This window comes from Apus apus, chromosome 25 (genome assembly GCF_020740795.1).
Source record: "Apus apus isolate bApuApu2 chromosome 25, bApuApu2.pri.cur, whole genome shotgun sequence".
NCBI classification, from domain to species: domain Eukaryota; kingdom Metazoa; phylum Chordata; class Aves; order Apodiformes; family Apodidae; genus Apus; species Apus apus.
The window spans coordinates 6,091,767-6,110,618 of record NC_067306.1 but is presented as its reverse complement, the minus strand read 5'-3'; the positions used below and the strand labels follow the sequence as shown (position 1 = coordinate 6,110,618).

The following is an 18,852-nucleotide window of genomic DNA, read 5'->3' as shown; positions in this document are numbered from 1 at the left end:
CAGGAGAGAGCTGTCACCACTTTGACTTGCTCCGCAAGAAGGGACACACAGGTGTTAGCACACTCTATCTGTGACGCCCACCAAATTCAGCTGCTGTCAACCAACACTCTCAGGTTCTTTTATGCCAGGCACTTTTCAGCCACTCTTCCCCAAGCCTGCAGCGTTGCCTGGGGTTGTTGTGCCCCAGGTGCAGGATGCAACACTTGGCCTTGTTGAACCTCATACAATTCGCCTCACCCCATCGCTCCAACCTGTCCAGGTCCTGCTGTTAAGCTTTCCTACCCTCAGGCAGATCAACAAATTTACGGATGGTGCACTCGGTCCCCTCTTCCAGATCATTGATGAAGATGTTAAAGAGAACTGTCCCCAGCACTGAGCCCTGGACTCACCTTTTCATAGAAGATATGGTTTGTCAGGAAAGACCTGCCTTTCATAAACCCATGCTGACTGGGTCTGATCACCTGGCTGTCCTGCATAATGGCACTCAAGATGGTCTGGTGCATAACCTTCCCTGGCACCAAGATCAGACTGACAGGCCTGTAGTTCTCTGGATCCTCATTTTGTCCCCACTTGTAGGTGAGGGTCACATTTGCTAATCGCCAGTCTACTGGGACCTCTCCAGTTGGGCCTGGTGGCTTGGTGAGCCCTTCTGCCAGCTCACTTAATACCCTTGGGTGTATCCAATCTGTCTCCATAGACTTGCACATGTCTAAGTGGTGCAACAGCTTGCTAACCATCTCCTCTTGGATTGTAGGGATCTCAAACTGCTCCCCATCCTTGTCTGCCAACTCGTGGGAATGGGTGCCCAGCAAACAACTGGACCTGCTACTAAAGACTGAGGCAAAGAAGCCATTAAGTGCCTCAGCCTTCTCCTCATCCTACTGCATCCAATAAGGGATAGATGGTCTCCTTAGTCCTCCTTTTGTTGTTATTACATTTATAGAAGCATTTCTTGTTATCTTTGGGTGAATAGTTCATTGGAAGTTGTTCTTGTTCTGAAAACAACAACAGTGTTGAGAACAGTTTCTTAACCCTAGGCCAAGGCATAAGTCGGAAGACAAAAAAGTTGTAGTCAGCTGGACAGGAAGGAAAGGTCAAACCACAGTCATTACTAGTGATTTTAGAAACATTTTCTGTGCTTGAAAAATGTTCAGTTATAACTTTGAATAACTACGAGTCCTAGACTGAACAGATCTTATTTTCCCCTATGCACATACATGAGAAAATGAAGTTGATGGATAACAAAGGTGATATGATGTGATACGGTGCCCTTAGTGCAGCAGTAATGGTACTGCTTTCTGTAACCATGTCAAGAGACCTCAAAGCCTGACTAGTTTTGTATGCTTTGAAGGTACCCCACCTATTTGTCTATCTACTAAGATAGTGCTTGCCTGACATTGTCTTCAAGAAATCACAGATTGTGTTAAGGCTCTGTAAGCTTGAATTGCCACTTTAGCCGAGTTTCTGCTGGCTGTCTGCAACACCTCCCTGGGCTTCCCCAAAATGGACTTTACTCATGAGCTGAGGGCTTCAGCTCCCTGCAGCGTGTCTCACACTAGCAATATTGAAATGGGTTGACTTTCTCCTCCATCTCTCACTGTGACAGACAGCAAAGGAAAGTATTCAATGCCTTGTGCTAGGTGGTACTGCTAGCACTGTCTTCTCCACCCCCAGAGATATTCACAGGTGGTCTGAACAGGATTAAATATGGACACAATTAAATCTGTAGGAGAATATGGATAGTCCTATTAACATGTTTTCTATTACTCTATGGTATTGCCTTTCCCATTAACTTCTCCTCTCTAGACATCAGCTGCAGAGGCACCAGAATTTCTCACGGGGTACAGACACCTCTGTTCTCCCCAAGGGTGTATTTAAGCAGTTTGTTCCTTCTTCCTTTCTTATCTAAGAGTTAGTCTAAGCCAGTGCAGGTTGATTCTTGCCACAGGAAGCTAATCCTTTCCTTCCAGAAGATGGTCAGACACAGCCAGCAAAACAGTTTTCTCCAGGTAAGTGAGAAAAACAGACTGCATTTGGTTTGGCTACAATGTGGGAGGGCCTGGGCTGCCTTCAGTATCCATCCTTGGCATCATGTTTCAGAAACAGTTTTGGCCAGCTGTGACACAGCCCTCTTATTTTGCATCGTCTGACCTGAAATAACATCTTAGGGGAGCCAGAGGCCTGGCCACCAGGCTAGCCCCACTCCCGTGGGGACTAACTCTGTGCACCCTGGGTGAGCAAGAAACTGTGGTAAGAAACTGATGGATGGGTATCCCCTGCTTCTCATGATCCACAGACCTGAAGACTTTGAACCGTCTTCTCAAAGACAACAATTTCTCTGGTTTTGATGGAAACTTAGATAACGGAGACTGACATTTTAGGGGGTAATAGGGGCATGGATGTTCCCACACTCACCTGTTTCCCATTGGTGCACATGGAGGTCTGAAAAGCCCAACCTTTGAGCTATCACTCAAGTCATGAATCTGATGGTGATGAAAATGAGGGCTCTGGTGTCCTATGTGGCTCTGGTGTCCATCCCATGCAGATGGGTTTTTCAAACAAAAGAGACAGATGTCTTTATCTGGCTGATAAATTTCAGTTTAAGCCAATGCTGTCCCTCAGTTGTAGATCCCTCTTTTTGCTCATGTGTTCCTGCAGTATTTTAATTCCGCCAAGGCTCTCAGGCACAACAAAGGATGATCAGGAAAATGTAATTTCTTGATTTGCCCAGAGACAAAGAAATGATACTCCTGGACTGAGTCTTGCCTGAAAGACTGGGAAAAGGTGTGGAACGCAACATCAAAAAAGTTCAAGGTATCATCAGAAAAACAGCATAAAAATATTAGTGAACGGTCCCCTGATTGACATTATGGTGGTAGAATGCACTAAATAACCATTTGGCAGCATTTGCATTTGCCATGGAAATTCCTCTTCTGCATAGGGTGAGGGTCATCCTCTAGATGTCTGCAGGGTCTGAGAGACTAACCTGACAAAGATTAATGAAGCAAACCTTACTATGCACTCTGCAGTTGCAGTTCTGAAGCCAGCAGTAACTCAGTCAGTATGTGAAAAAACCTTATTACTCCTTCAGGATGTGATCAACTTGTTTTTCAAAACAAAGGGGAGTTCATCTTGCATGGTGCAACTTAGTCATAAACGTCTGTTGCTGGTGAGAGAAAGATGAGTTGGGGAATATGTGTGTTGGGGTTTTTCTGACTAATAAACAATGTGCTATGGAAACTATCTCGCCATCAAACCACCATATATTATTTCCTGTTGGCTTCTTCCTAGTGTCAATGAGTGGAAAAAAACAGAATGTTTTCTTCTCTTCTGATAAGTGTATTTTCCTTCTTCATGCGCATATCAAGCTGCCCCTCAACCGTGTGGCCAGCAGGTCAACGGAGGTTTACTGGCACCCCCCTCTGGGGAGGATAACCCTCCCTGTGGTGAGGCCTCACCTGAACGCAGTTGTGTGGTTCTGTGTGCAGCTCTGAGCTTGCCAGTTCAAGAAAGACAAGGAACTACTGGAGAGAATCCAGCACAGGGCCACCAAGATGATTAAGAGACTGGTGGTCTCCTGAGGTGCCTTCCAACCCCTACCATTCTGTGATTCTGTGTGATTCTCTGATTCTGTGATCTCTCCTTACACATCTTTTTGCTATGATGCAACACAGCCTGCTGAGGTCTCTCTAAAGTGACCTGGAAGACCAGAACTCATTTGAATCCCCCAAGTCTAGAATTCACAGCCCCACTGAAGCTTTTTAATGCACAAAAGAGAATCTCCACCTCCTCGTACAAAGTCTAGAAAAGACAAATTCAGCCAACAGGAAATCTCGGATATCGAAGCTCTATTTCTGATCTCACTGGTCATTAGCACAGTTGAATTTCAGCAATCTCCATCCCAAATTCAGAAGAAAAAGCACAGAGCAAACCACAGCATTTTTGCTTAGTAAAATTTTATTTTGGTCGTTGCTACTCTCACCTAAAATGCATGTGCCGTACACTTTGCAGAAGAAATACAGGCTTAATAAAGAAATGCTTCTATGGTTGAACATTATCTGGTTGAAGTGAATCACTTCAGATCCAACACGGGTCTCCTCACCTGGACTAGAAGAATTTTGTTATTAAAGCTATCTAAAAAACTAACGCTGAAAGTACTATCTACTGTGTTTGAATTCTGTCAGCAGTAATACATCAGATAACATAACATGCCTGTAAAAGGTGTTTTTAAAGGGTCCTACGTCTGTAGTATTTTCAAAGCTATTGAAGCAGGTTCGATGCTTCCATACAAAGGCTGGACAAGTGGGGAGTTCAATTTCTACTTAGCAGGGGGATGAGGAAAAATGTACTCTCCTTAATTCAAAGAGAAAAAGAAATAGCAAAAGCAGCTGCAACTGTTAAAACTAAGTAGAATACCTAGGAAGGATTCAACAGCATAAAATGTCTTAAGGGGAAGGTGCTATGTGTGTTCTGCATGGCTGTTGTCAGCAGATTAGACACTGGTTGTTCAACCCATTGTGCTGCTGGTCCATGCTCTCTCCTGCTGTTCTTCAGATAGCTGTTGCCTTGCTTCCCCACTGTCTGGAAGAGCAAAGTGTGTTTGAAACTACATTTAATGCAATTGGGCCCATGCGCCACTGTTTGATAGCTGTCAGATCAAGACAGGTAGACTCACAAAACTTAGGCTGGACTGTCTTTTGGTCTGATCTATTTACTTTAACATAAAAATCCTTCCCCCTCCTCTCCCTCCTCCCACTACTTTGTAGGTTTCTGCTCTGGCAAATAAAGTTTTCTGCAAAGAACCAACCACAGAGAACTAGAGAACTCAGCTTTGGATACAGAAAGGGGCTGTTGCCTTTGTAGTTTAGGAGAGAGGGTAGGGGGTTTGTTTTGAGTTGCTTTGTTGTTGTTTTTTGAGGGGGTTGTTTAGGCAGGGGAGTGTGTTGCTGTTGTTTTCCCCAGAAACCTCCATGAGTTATGTAAACAAAACAGGAACAGATGAGAAGGCATCACTGCTTGTGGGGTCAGAGGAGTACACAAAGACAGTTGGTCATTCCCGGCATGTGCTTCCAGTATTTCTACAGATCAAGCTATGTGCTTCCTTACCTCAGAAGAGAAACAACTTGATACTCATGAGTGTATTGAAGGCGATACTTTTTGCCAGCAGGACTCTCAAACCCAAGACAGCCATAGACAGCATGTTCGCTTTCTCCACTTTGGGATCTGCTTTGTGAGAGAGAAGAGATGGGCGAGATCACAGTCTAGATTTGGGTATTGGGATACTGGCAGAAATTACCATGGAAAAAAACACAGGTAATAGTTTCAGGGAAAGAAACAGACGCAAAGGAAATAATGACACAGCAGCGTGGCATCAACAGGGGAGGAGAGCATCTGTCTAGATTGGATTTTGTTTCCTGTTGCTTGTTTGTTACTAAACTGGCTGCCTTGGAAAAGCAGGTTTTGTTTAGCAAATAAGTTGTATTCTGCTTCCTCTACCCCTGAGAAAACACATTTCCGTTTATTTGTCCCCAACATAGTAATTTAACTCCACGGTCCGTTTTGGTAACTAACCTTGTGCAGAGATGTCTGTGGTGTTGCAAATATTCCCCGCTACTGGTTCTTCAGCCTCCTGTTCTGTAGTGCGATAAAGAAAAGGTATTATAAACTACGTCCAACAGGATTAAAGAAAATGTTCACATGACCCTTCCCAAAGAAGCATGGGGCCAGTGCAGTCACAGGCTCAGATGATTGGAAAATCATGCCTGTGTTACTTTGAGGAGAACATTTCTCCATGCAATTGCAAGAAACAAAATGTTTCCTGAAGGGATTTTTGTTTGCGTGTTCATTTTCTGCTATTTGAATGAGCTTCATGATGACAAAAAACCAAACTCCCAAAATTTATAAAGCGGTTGAGGAGTAAAACAAAGACACCATCACTCTAAATATATGTTGTTTTTAGAAAGGCTGTTTCAGGCTGTGAACAAGGAGGTTTACTGCTATGTGGTGAAGTATTTAGTCATAAGTAAATGTACATTTGAAAAAAAGATTGTGAAAATTATGAAACAGTTGAGACCTTTTATTTTAGATGCTTTGAAATACCTTTCAGCTCTACGTGCTTAAGAACCAGGTGTCTTTCCCATTTCTGCTGGTTACTCAGGGCAATGCTTACTAGCAGGAGAAATAGCTAGCACGGGGAGACACCGTCTCCACAAAAATTTGCAGTTGTACCACAAAATTGTACCTGGCGATGTTGTGTTGGCTATAAAAGTGCTGTTGTTGAATTTGGCCACGCAGGTTACCTCTGTGTCGTTTTTCACACGGATCACCTTAACAGCATTGTACAACCCCTCTGATGTCAAAACGGATGTACTCTGTTCATATATGACCTCATTGGAGGACATCTCCAAGCTGATGCTCTTTGTATAGACGTTTCTTGCCAAGCAAGCTGCCTTCTCAATGCTGCCATCTTCTTCCAGTTTCTTTGATTTCATCACAATGACTTCTGGGACAGAACTTTTTTCTTTGTCTGTAAAACAAACAAATAAACAAACAAAAAAAAACCATTGTTTGGACATGACTTCATTGCAAGCTTGCCTGAGTGCTAAGTTCATATATACTGCAGCTCTGACTAATTCCTAGCATTATCAATGACTAACTGCCTTTGTTGTCATTACTTATTGCTGCTGCTTCCAAAAGATCCCATCAAAGACAGGAAGGGTGTTATGACAGCAGTTTTTCAAAAGGAGGGAGCTTTAATTCCATAGGATTCTAAGCTTCCTTTTGCCAAAGCTGGTGCCTATATGTGAATTCTTTTATTTTTTTAAGGAAGGGACCTGCAAATGGGAAGAGAACTTCTACGCATACCACTCCTAGAGTTAAATTAATCTGTTTTCTCAACAATCAATATTCCTAAAAATAACATTTCTATCAAGGACTGTCTTACATATTCATGAGATGTGGGGGAATAACTGTTTTTCCTTTACTCTCCCTCCCCTCCCCCAAATCTTCTTCTGATGTGGCTAAAGAGCGGTAAGGCAAAGAGAAGTCAGTTGGTTGCTTCACTGTCGTGCAAGGTTACTGCAGTGAACAACATTACTTGCAGAGATTAAATACTGCTGCTGGAGTGGGGACAAGCTTGATCTTTCCAATAACAAATGCCCAGACGCTAGAAGGATTTTTGTCTCTAAGATGGAAAAGTAGGAGAGAAGCAATGAGAAGTCTGTGAATTGTGTATCTTTTGGGTCAAGTTACCAACGAACATTTTCAAGGCATGAAAAACATGCCCTGGAACTGGAGTTTTGAAAGAAACTAAATGAAGATGACAAATTTTCACAGGTTTTGGCATCCTTCCTCTTTCATGTATCTTTCACAAGAGTTACTCTGAAACTTTCAGATGGATTTTTTCTATTTTGAAATAATTTTAGAGTTGAATTTCCGATTTAAAGCAACGTACATGAATGGCAAAGGCTTGACAACTGTAAAAGCCTGAACTTCAACTATATAGCAGCAGCTTTCTCTGAGAACTTCTTGTAAGATAGACAGGTATTGAAGTAAGATTCACTATTACTGAAGTCATCAACAAATAATCATGATGGCGTGATCTTTTAAAACTAAAATACCTATGCCCTCAGGTCATGGGAGGAGAAACTAGGGTGACTTCACACACCCATGTGAGAACAAGATCAGCAACATGAATTATAATAAAAACATGAAACGGAAAGGAATCATCTAGTAAGCTTCCTTGCGAAAAAGAGCTCAGCTTACAGATCAAAGAAAGAGTTCTATGTTCAGTTTGACAGGAGCATCCTGATGCATCTCTGTGCTAAAATGAGGTGCATTGAAGTTTGAATTTTACATGGCATCTGTCTTTCAGTTTGGTCAAGTCCCTCAGTTCTAACATTTTTTTTTTCCATGACAGTATGTTTCAAGTTCTATTCATTCATTCTGTTCCAGTTCTATATTAATTCTATTCTCTCTCCCCCACCCGCCACATGCCAATACTGAGGTTAAAGCCAACCCGTACTCTACCGTAAATTTATCGGTTGGTTGTTCTATAAAAACAGGCACAACTCCATGCTTGTTGACACCTACAGCACATACCAAACAGGAATCAAATATTCCTGTGTTTGACCTATTCAGTTAAATTCAAGCTCTGAACAATTTCATAAGATCAAACTAGTACAGAAAAATTGCGTAAGATTCCACTTAACGCTTTTGCATATTATCCTTCTCTCCCCTTGTTGGTGTCTTTCTAACTCTGAGAGAGTAGAAATTCTTAGGAACTTAAATGTCAACCTCCAAAGGAACTTTAGTTCCATTCAGACTGTCCAAACATGGACAGTCTAACAATTAATAAGAAATCATTATTAGGATGCCTCAGGAGGCGTATGGATGTCAAGTTCCAAAGAAATTCAGCATGACGGCAGCCAGGACTTGCCCTTGTGAAACATGAAGTCTTTGGTCACTTGCAAGAAGCATAATCAGCATTAACTTTATTATTAACTTGCCTAATCGCATATCAAAACGTTATACATAGAAATACTGAAGTCTAATTCGTGACTTTAAATCATGGGTCAGCAGCTGCCTGAATTCTAGGACAAAGAAAAGGACAAGAACTTAAAATCTGAACAACAACTTGGACGAGGTTAATGCATGAATAATACATACTTGGTTCCACCGTCAGTTGAGTCCCCTTCCCGAAGACAAGACCAGCGGTAACACACAGTTAAAATGTGCAGATCAAAAAGGGCTCATTTTGCTTTTCCTCCTACATACATTTCCTTTCCAGGTGCTGTAATATGTTTTTGTTGGAGCCTGTTAGTCCTGTGCATTCTTAGTTACCTGAGAAGATCTTTAGAGGTTTTTCTTGTTTTCTGATCTCCAGTATTTCCAACCACCACTATCAAGCTGCTTCTCTGGGACAACTCACTGGGAAAGATCCTGAACAAGAGCTAATGGCACAGGGTGCACTTGTAGTTCACATAATTATTTATCAGAACCCAGAGGCTCAGCTGAGTCCCACTATTTTCCATTACATGAAAACACAGACATGAATTCCTACCACTGTTTCCTTTTGGGAGGGATTTTTATTAGCACAAAAAGTTGTGCATCTTTTCCCTTTCATCTTACAAAGTAATGGGAAGAGCTTTATGTTCTGTGATGTTCTGGGCCTTAGTTTTCTTAATGGAAGTTTTATCTAGAATAAACTAAACCCCTTATCTATCCTTAACTCAGCCCTCTACAGGAGATTATGCCTTGAACTGTGACTAGTGACTACCAATGCATGTTTCCAAAAAAGCTACCTTGTCATAACAGAAAGCTAAGGACCTATCTCAAAATGAGACAGTAAAAATCCATTGGAGGATCGCACACTTCAAAGTAAATGTGAACCGGAGTATTATCCAGACTGGGAATAAACTATAAGGTGTTAATTGTCCATCATGCACTCCAGGTGTTTGGGATTAATGGAGTAATGCTGATATACAGAGGTAACACAATTGTTCCTCTAAAGCTTTCCTAAGCAGACACAACCTGAGGATTCAGCTGGAAACTCTGGCTAGAGAGAGTCCACTCTAGGGATTACTGCAGCAGAAAATTCTTACAGTGAACCCAAACCACCCCTTTGTCCTCCCTCACCTTAATTTTAACATAATTTTGAGAAATAAAATAATGATACTTACTTGGCTTAACTGTGAGAGTGGTCCCCTTTCCAAATGTGAGCTTATCATTCCTCACACTGCTAAGCCTTAGTCATATAAATAACTCTTTCCTCATGGTATTCAAAAGTGTTGTAAAAACAGGACATAAGAAGCCAGATATTTGTCCCAATTATCCACGTATGCAATCCCACAAGGGTATCCAGAGTCAGACTTTCTTCCAAAACTGGAAAGGGAAAAACCATAACTGAATAGCTCAATGATTTCAAACAGCTTGACTGAACACAGAATTTTCAAGTTCTCCCTTTCTTCCATCTTTTAGAAACTCTGTGAGCTCTGTATTCCCAGGATAAACAGAAATATGAAAAGTATTCTGCATTCGTCTCCTAAATCATTTCAGTCACCCATACCCTTTCCTCCCCAAAATATATTGCCTTTTTTTCCCATCACTGGGTTTTTGCACAGGTCCCTATGCTGTTTATATCATTGTGGTACTCCAGTCCCAAACACAGCGATATATTCCATTACAAAAACTGTTTCTTCCTTTTCACTACACAGAACTGTGGATTATAGAGACAGTCACATGACTTCTCGAGCGGTTTCTCTCCCAACATGCCACATCAAGGAACTTGACATGGCTTTCACAGAATGGTCTAAAATAAGACAAGAAGACTGAATTATCAGTCAAACCTTTAGGATTACTAGGCAGCTCTGAAAAGTCTCACGGAGTCAAGCTGGACAGAAAGTAGGAAAAAAAGCAAGTCAGTACTTTCAGTGCTATTTCAAAGCATTACGGAAAATCCTTCTGTGCTGCAGGAAGCTGTCTACTTTTTCACCATGAATTTGGTTTCAGTGCTCAGGAGCATGAAGAGTGTGCCTGATCTGGGCTCTTAGAGTTTGTGTCTGGGGTTAAATGGTGCTTTAGGAAGTCTTCATGCTCTTTTAGGTAAGGTGAGAAAGTAGACACAGTGGTGGTGCTTTGTTAGGCTTTGTTGATTGATGATCAATTTCTGCATTGTTAGAACTACCCGAACCTTGATGGCAAGCAATGGACTCAATCTCTGCGACCCTGCAGCTTCAAGAGCCCACCCCTCCCTTTTCTATCAAAGGAGAAGCAGGTTGAGTCTGTGCATATCAAGCTGGGAAATGGAAATTCCCATGAAGATGAAGACTAGGAGCTTATGGCTTCTGACAGTGAGAAGGAGATGTGGCTGGGTCCTGCTGCTCACAGTTGGTTGCACAGCTGGCATTGGCAAAAGGGACTTGTTTTCTATGACCAGGGCTATGATCTCTTTGCAATTACTGAGACATGGTGAGATAGCTTGAACGACTGGAATGTTGTCATGGATGGCTACGTACTGTTCAGGAAAGACAGGACAGCAAGGCAGAGTGGTGGAGTGGCTCTTGAAGTGAAAGAGCACCTTGAATGTATCAAGCAATGCCTAAGAGAGAATGAAGAACCAGTTGAGAGCTTTTGGGTAGGAGTTAAGAGGCAGGCTAACATGGGTAACACTGTTGCGCGACACTTGCTTCAGGCCATCTGATCGGGATGAGGAGGTCAATGAGACCTTCAACAGACAGCTGAAAGTAGCCTCACAATTACAGGCACTGGTCCTCACAGGGGACTTCAACCACCCTGAACTTTTCTGGAAAAGCAACACAGCCAGGCACACTCAGCCCACGAGATTCCTGCAGAGTGCTGATGATAACTTGCTAACATAGGTGGTGGAGGATCCTTCCAGGAGAGGTGTACTGCTGGACCGAGTATTAACAAACAAAGAAAGACTTGCTGGGGATGTGAAGGTTAGGGGCAACCTTGGCTGTAGCGACCATGGGATGGTGGAGTTCAGTATCCTGCATGGATGAAGTAAAGAACTAAGTAGGATTACAGGCTGCCCAGGGAGACGGTGGAGACACCATCCCTGGAGGTATTCAGAAAACATGTAGACACAGCACTTCAGGACATGCTCTAGTAGGCATGGATGGCTTTTTTCCTGGGTTCACGGTTGGACTCAATGATCTTAGAAGTCTTTTCCAACCATGAAGATTCTGTGATTACCATGGGTAAGGGCTCTAGAAGGGCATGTCCATGAGAACTGGTCTTATTCAAACACTACGTCCTCCAAGATCAAGATCAGTTTGTCCCTATGAGTAAGAAATCAAGAAGAGGAGGCAGGAGACCTGCATGGATGAGTGAGGATCTTCTGGAGAAACTCAAATGGAAGAAAGAAATGTACAGAATGTGGAAAACAAGACTGGCCACCTGAGAGAAATATAAGAATGTTGTAAGAGAATGCAGGGCTGCAATGAGGAAAGCTAAGACCCACCAGGAATTAAATCTGGCAAATGGTATCAAAGACAACAAGAAGGGTTGTTTGGGTTTTTTTCAGTACATCAATAGAAAAAGGATGACTAGGGAAAATGCAGGCCCGCTGATGAGTGAGGTGGGCACCCTAGTGGTGGAAGACGCAGAGAAGGCAGAGTTATTGAATGCCTTCTTTGCCTCAGTCTTCACTGCTAAAACTGTCCCTCATGCATCCCAGACCATGGAGGTGAGATATAAGGCATGGAGAGAGGAAGGCTTTCCCTCAGTAGAGGAGGACCGGGTTAGAGACCACTTGGCCAAACTAGACACCCATAAATCCATGGACCCTGATGACACGCACTCACGAGTGCTGAGAGAGCTGGCAGGTGTTATTGCTAGGCCACTGTGCATCATCTTTGAGAGGCCATGGAGAACAGGAGAGGTGCCTGAGGGCTGGAGGATGGCCAATATCCCTCCAGTCTTGAAGAAGGCAAGAAGGAAGAGCCAGGGAAGTACAGGCCAGTTAGTCCAACCTCTGTCCCTGGAAAGGTGATGGAACAAATTACTCTGGATGTAATCTCAAAACATGTGAAAGCAAGGAAAGTCATTAGGAGAGAGGTCAGCATGGATCCACCAACGTGAAATCACGCTTGAGCAATCTGATAGCCTTCTATGATGTCATAACTGCCTTGTTAGATGAGGGGAGAGCAGTGGATGTTATGTACCTTGTCTTCAGCAAGGGTTTTGACACTTTGTTATGATTTGGGAGACCCCGGTATGGTGTTGGATACCTATAGAGAGGATCATTAGGACCCTCTAAGACAGGAAGGGGTCAGTATTCCTGCCCTCTTCCTGTGACAATCTATAAAAGCCAGGAAAGCTGGAAGCCGGTCCCTTCTCCGTTCCTGCTCCTTTCTCCTTGCTGGGGCTTCTGCCGGTTCCTTTGGAACCTCTCCTTTGGGAGAATCCGAGTTGGATTCTCGCTCCAGAATCCAACTGCATTGGGTGCTGGGAGGGGCCATGAACCTCTCCCCTGGAGCAGCCCTGCCTTTCCCATATCCCCCATATCCCTGCCATCATCGAGATCAGTTTTGTGTATATATATCTATATATATATCTATATATATATATATGTTTTTCCCCCACATTTTACCTTTTTCCCTTGTGTTACAGTACATTTGTTTCTAATTTCAATTTTCAAAGTCTAAGGCTCTCCTCCTTACTCCCCTTCTATCTTCACTTGCGAGGGAGGAGGGAGAGGGGGATAATAACAATTCTGTCCTCTGTTTTTTTTTGATTCACCTTTAATAGTTAAACCAGAACACACTGTCTCCCATAACACCCTCACTAAGAAACTTAGGAAATGTTAGATGGTTAGGTGAGTGCACAGTGAGGTGGGTTGAGAGCTGGTTGAGTAACAGAGCTCAGAGGGTCATGACCAGTGGTGCAGGGTCAAGTTAGGGGCCTGTTACCAGCGATGCTCCCCAGTGGTCTGTACTGGGTATGGTCTTGCTCAACATATTCATCAATGACCAAGTTCACTGATGATACAAAACTCGAAAAGGTGGCTGATACTCCAGAGGGCTCTGCTGCCATCTAGTATGACCTGGACAGGCTGGAGAGTTGGGCAGAGAGGAACTGCATGAGGTTCAACAAGAGCAAATGTAAGGTCCTGCACCTGGGGAGGAGCAACCCCACACATCAGTATACGTTAGGGGCTGACCTGCTGGAAGAAAGTAAGAAAGTGGTGGAAAGGATTGGTACAAAAGCCCTCATAGTTTTTGGGAAATCAGCAGGGCTGGGTGCCTCTCTGAAGTGCCTGCACACAAGGACATGGAAAATGGGGAACAAATGAGAAAGTATATCTCTGCTAGTAGTTTCAGGGCTGTGATCTCATTGACAACACAGAGATGTGGTGGGAGAGTTCACACGACCCAAGAACTGACACACATGGTAAAGTGCCAGTTAGTGCCCACTGCCCGGGCTTCTCTCCTGCATGGCCCAGTTTTTCCCCCATGACCTGCTTGCAGAGCTCTGGGATCATGGACATATTGTGCAGTAGCTTAAAGAAGTATGGATAGAGCCAGGCTGTTTAGGAAGGACAGGGTGGGAAGCCAAGGAGGAGCAACTGCCCTGTCTGTCAGACAGCAGCTGGAATGCATGGAGCCCTGCTTTGGGAGGTTCAGTGAGCCAGCTAACAGTGTACAGGTCAGGACTGGAGGGCAGATCAGCAGGGGTGACATTATGGTGGGTTGCTACTAGAGATACCTGCTCAGGAAGAAGAAGCAGACAAGGGCTTCTTCAAACAAGTGGTCCTCATGGGACCAGTCATGAACAATGCCAGATGTCTGCTGTCAAGACAGCACAGCAGGGCCCAAGCAAACAGGCAGTTTTCTGTAGTGTACTGATGAAAGTATCCTGACACAAATGATCTGGACCTCCTGCTTGCAAAGGAGGAAGCATTGGCAGCCTTGGCTTTAGTGACCCTGTGCAGTGACTAAGCTCAGGATCCGGAGAGGAGGATGCAATGTAAAAAAGCAGGACCACCAACCTGCACTTTTAACAAACATCAAGAGACTTAGGACAAAAAATCTTAAAGAATATCTGGGGACCAGCTGCCTGGTATTTGTGTTCCCAAAGCCTGTTTTTCTATGCCAAATAAAAAGTAAGCCCACATCTATGAATTGTCCAAAGGTTATTTTTGTTTAGGTGATGGTAGCTTAATGGGTTCTGTCTTGATGTGTGAAAGTTGCTGAATTACTCAAGTATTTGAATTTTAGTATTTCTTGGTTTAGTGCAATTTTTGTAAGGGTCTTGGGAGTTTTTCTCCTCATTACATGCACCACATTTTCCTCAGTTTCTTTGATCTTGTGTACTGGATTATTTGACCACTGAGCTGGATATGCTTTGGACTTTGGATTGAATTATGCGTGCTTTTAGCTGAGCTTGAAGGTGGGCAACATTTAGTTATGGTTGACTAAATTTGGGGTTTCATTTGATTTTTATCTGACTTTAATGTTTTTGACTAATGGTTACCTGGAATTGTGCAGCAGTTTCTGAATCCTCAAGTCCAGTTCTAAGGCATAACAGGAAACAGCATTGTTTCATCTGTTCACAAATCTGCCTGGTTCCATGCTGTATTACTCAACATGTTCATTTGCATTTTTGTTGCTACTAACCACAAGGGTATATTTCTCATTTTTAACAGCTTTTTTTAATACCAGTGCCCCTGCATGTTCCACTGTTAACATGAACATGTTCATCTGCAGTTCCCTTTATTGTGTCAAGTTATTTTCTCCTTATTGCCTCACTTCTCCAGGAAAGTCATCAAGTTGGCTTTCAGTGTCTTGAAGTGCTGGCAGAACAAAGAGAACAAGCTCTAAATAGCCCTTGCCACAGGCCTGGGTACATACTGCTGCCCCTCTCACACCCTTTGCTTGCTGCTAAATCTTCCCAGAGCAGTGAGATTGCAGCCTGCTTGTCAGTGAGAGCTCAGATGCAATTAAACAGCCTTTCTCCATTTGGGTGACTGCAGAAACACACCTGTCTTCACAGCCTCCCACAAGCCACACACTTGCATTTGTTCCATTTAAATCCTGAGGAGGATTATAAGGAGGACAAATGGCTTTCTCTGCCAGCTCCAGCCTCTTCCTGAACAGCAGAGACCAATACCACTGCTTCCACAGCAAGTGTGGTTACAGGAGGCTTTACCAAAACTGTTCCTCCTGTTGTTGCTGCCTCCTCCTCTGCTGCAACAAGTGCTGTTGTGGCTACTGGTGCTCCTGTAATAGGCACCACTCCTGCTGTGGGAAGGATTATTGCTGCCCACACTGCAAGCACTGCTCCTGCTGTTTCTCTAATGCCAGTTGCTGCTCCCACTGCCTCTTCCCCTGGAACAATTAAACTTCTGGATTTCAAAGATGGGAAGGAAGCACCACTAAAAATGAGACCTGTAATCAAAACTGAGGTATCAAAGGGGTTGCAAAGAGGTCAGAGGAGAACTAAAATTAAGAGTGCACCTTGAAATCCTCTGCAGATGTCAAAATTACAGAATAAATATGGGTGGCAGCCAGGAGAAACAGGAAGTCAGTATTTATGGAAAGCGTGCCTTGCTGGAGGAGAACCAGTAATACTAGATAATACTGAAGCCGGTGGGCTTTGGAGTCCAGAAGTCCAGTTAAATCTTGGTCCTGGTCCTCATTCTATCACTAATCAAGTTGCCTATTGAGCTGGAGGAACAGATCCACAGGATAGGGGAGAACCAATTATTATACCCATTCATTGAATTGATGGTCTGTTAACTGCTATTACAAAAGCAGCCTGTTTACAGGCAATGCATGATCATGCTGACAGAGGTACCCCAATCACTGCTGAGGTGAATCCTGATATGATAAAGCCACTATAAAGGGGTGCTCTGGCAGATCTAAAAGGTTATTTAGGAAGGTGCAAAGATGGCACCATAGCAGATCAGCTTTACAATCAGGAATTACAAGCTGGTCAGCCAGGATGGCTTATTCCTATGTGGGCAGAATTCTTACACATAGTAACTCGTGCAAGAGATACAGGCTGGTCAGATTCTAACAAGCAAGCTAAACCACCAGACAAAGCTTTAAAACATGAAGGGCAAATATGCTTCAGACACCAGGTGCAAACTTCGACTTCTGCTCTTGTGATAGAAATGAAAAGAAAAACCAGCCTCCCTGCACAGCAGAGGAACAGCATCAGCTTTGGAGGAAGGCACTACCCTTGGAACTCCCCTGCACATTGGTCAGCCAGCAGCTCACATACCAGAAATGGTGGCTGACACAGAACAGGCAGTAAAAAAAAAATAATTAAAAAATAAAATAAAATATTTATGTATATAAAAAATTAGAGTGAGAGAAACCAAAAACATCCTGCGGGGTGGGTGGGGAGGAGAAACCCAGGTTCCCTGGAAGGGAGAGAAAAAAACTGTAAGCGCCGGGCAAACTTTGGGTCTCCTCACTCAATGTATTATGACCTGTCAGGGGTCTGATAAAGCAGGGCCTGACATTTATTTCTGGATTATTAATTGCCTTTAAAAACAGGCATGCTGACACTAAAACTACTGCTGCAGGACTTTGCTTCTGGTTTTCTTCTCTTCCTACCCCAGACTGGATTAATTTGCAAAGGCAATGCCCTAAGGGCTCGAGACATTTGTCTAGATACTGAACAGTGTTTGTCATTTTGAAATGTGTTCTGATGATAATCCTGAATCTATCATAGTACATCCTGGGGAAGGGTGTGTATGCTTAAGAACTCTCTGTAGCAATTGAACAATAGAAAATGAAACAGTACAACGTGACAATCATTCAAATCTGTGTGTTTGTAATTTCGCCGTTATATGCGGGATGTGACTTCAACTACTCTGTGCCCATGACCACACACCAGACTTTACAAGAAGATGACGTGTTGTACAACACCATATCTTCAACCCAAATGGGGATGGAAATTACTTTGGTCAAGAAACTATTACAGGAACTGATATAACAATTGAAAGAAAAAGGCCAGAGAATTCTGATTACAGTACATTGTGACACAGACAGAATACACCTGAAAAGAGTGTAGAGCCCTGAAGAGTCAAGAAGCATGGAGAGCACCAGTGGTGGAAAACCTTGTTTGAATGTTCACCAATGGCAACTGGAATTTTGAACTCAAGTTTTACATCTTATCAAAACATTTTCAATATTGGTGAAATTATGTCTGGTTTTAGTAGTTGCACTATGTTTAAAAGTATAGTGCACAAACTGCAAAATGCAATTGATCCCACGTAAACCACACATATTAAAATATTAAAATAGTATAGTAAAAGAGAAGAATTAGTCTCTCTCATTGTATTTAATTTGATTTAATTTAAATTAATACCAATATACAGGCACAGGTTTTCTCACACATTTTAAAACCTATTTGTGATGCATTCCTATACATGAGGGATACTTTTCTAGCAGGGAGGCAAGACGTACCTGCATTACCACTTCATGAGGTCATGAGGACGCTCCATCTCTCAACAGGTTCCCTCTATGATTCAACTGCTTTTTGTCTCTCAGTTTTGCAGGCCCAGACCTGGAGTGGAAAGATTCCCATGAGAAGGGAAAGGCCCAGCAAGCTCTGAGCTGGTAACAACCTTGAAAGGTACAAACAGAGGCCAAATTGATATACATAACACCAACTGCTCTCTGGTGCTGGAAGAAGTCTGAGCCCAGCCCAGCCATGACAAGACCTGAAACGGCGATAAAGTGAAGGAACAGACATAAGACTTTACTTGGTGATAACAAGACCTTCATGGTTTTTCTACTGTTTTCCTTTTATTCTCCAATGAGAGATGTTGGAGGTATGGATAATAGTTAAATGACAGCAGTCAATTCACTTTATTCTACAGAAGTCTGGTCCCAGCTTTGACTGGGGGGCTTCTCGTACACTTTCTCAGGAGGTTGCTGGACCTTCTCTCCTCTAGCGGGGATGCCTGCCAGAGAGACTAATTCTCGAGAATGAATACCCACCCAGGGACACCCAGCTGTGGCTGGGCAAGGGTGAGACATATTAACTCTTTCATTGTCTTTATTAGCCAACTTAATGTCCAGTAATTTTCATCACTGAGTTTTAAGATTATAGAATCCTTTAAAAGTGAAAATTAATGTTTTAGGCCTAGTATAAAACTTGATAATAGCTAAGTTGCTAGCATTTTAGTGGTTAACCTTTGATGTTTGATCTAAATACAAGCAATACATTTTATTGTTAAGATACCTTTTGCATTCTAATTCAACTTCTGTTCCAGCCTCAGAGTTTCCCTACAATTTGACTGTGCTTGTGCCTTCTACTGTAAGTAGTTAGGACCCCAGTGTTATATGCAATCAATCTTGATCTGTGCATATA

At 43.0% G+C, this 18,852-nt stretch overlaps 2 protein-coding genes across 2 annotated transcripts in view; both read right to left on the bottom strand.

Moving 5' to 3' along the window:
• The window catches only part of LOC127394543 (T cell receptor alpha chain MC.7.G5-like), a 116,034-nt gene that overhangs the window by 70,570 nt on the left and 26,612 nt on the right, over nucleotides 1-18,852 (bottom strand). The gene's annotated exons all lie outside the window — the stretch shown is intronic.
• The window catches only part of LOC127394550 (T cell receptor alpha chain MC.7.G5-like), a 56,967-nt gene that overhangs the window by 24,539 nt on the left and 13,576 nt on the right, over nucleotides 1-18,852 (bottom strand). The window contains exons 3-6 of the mRNA XM_051640586.1: nucleotides 13,672-13,679; nucleotides 9,681-9,739; nucleotides 6,242-6,526; nucleotides 5,572-5,634 (exon numbers count right to left, since the gene is read on the bottom strand). Of these exons, the coding sequence (XP_051496546.1) occupies nucleotides 5,572-5,634; nucleotides 6,242-6,526; nucleotides 9,681-9,739; nucleotides 13,672-13,679 (415 nt within the window). The remainder of the gene's footprint in view (nucleotides 1-5,571; nucleotides 5,635-6,241; nucleotides 6,527-9,680; nucleotides 9,740-13,671; nucleotides 13,680-18,852) is intronic.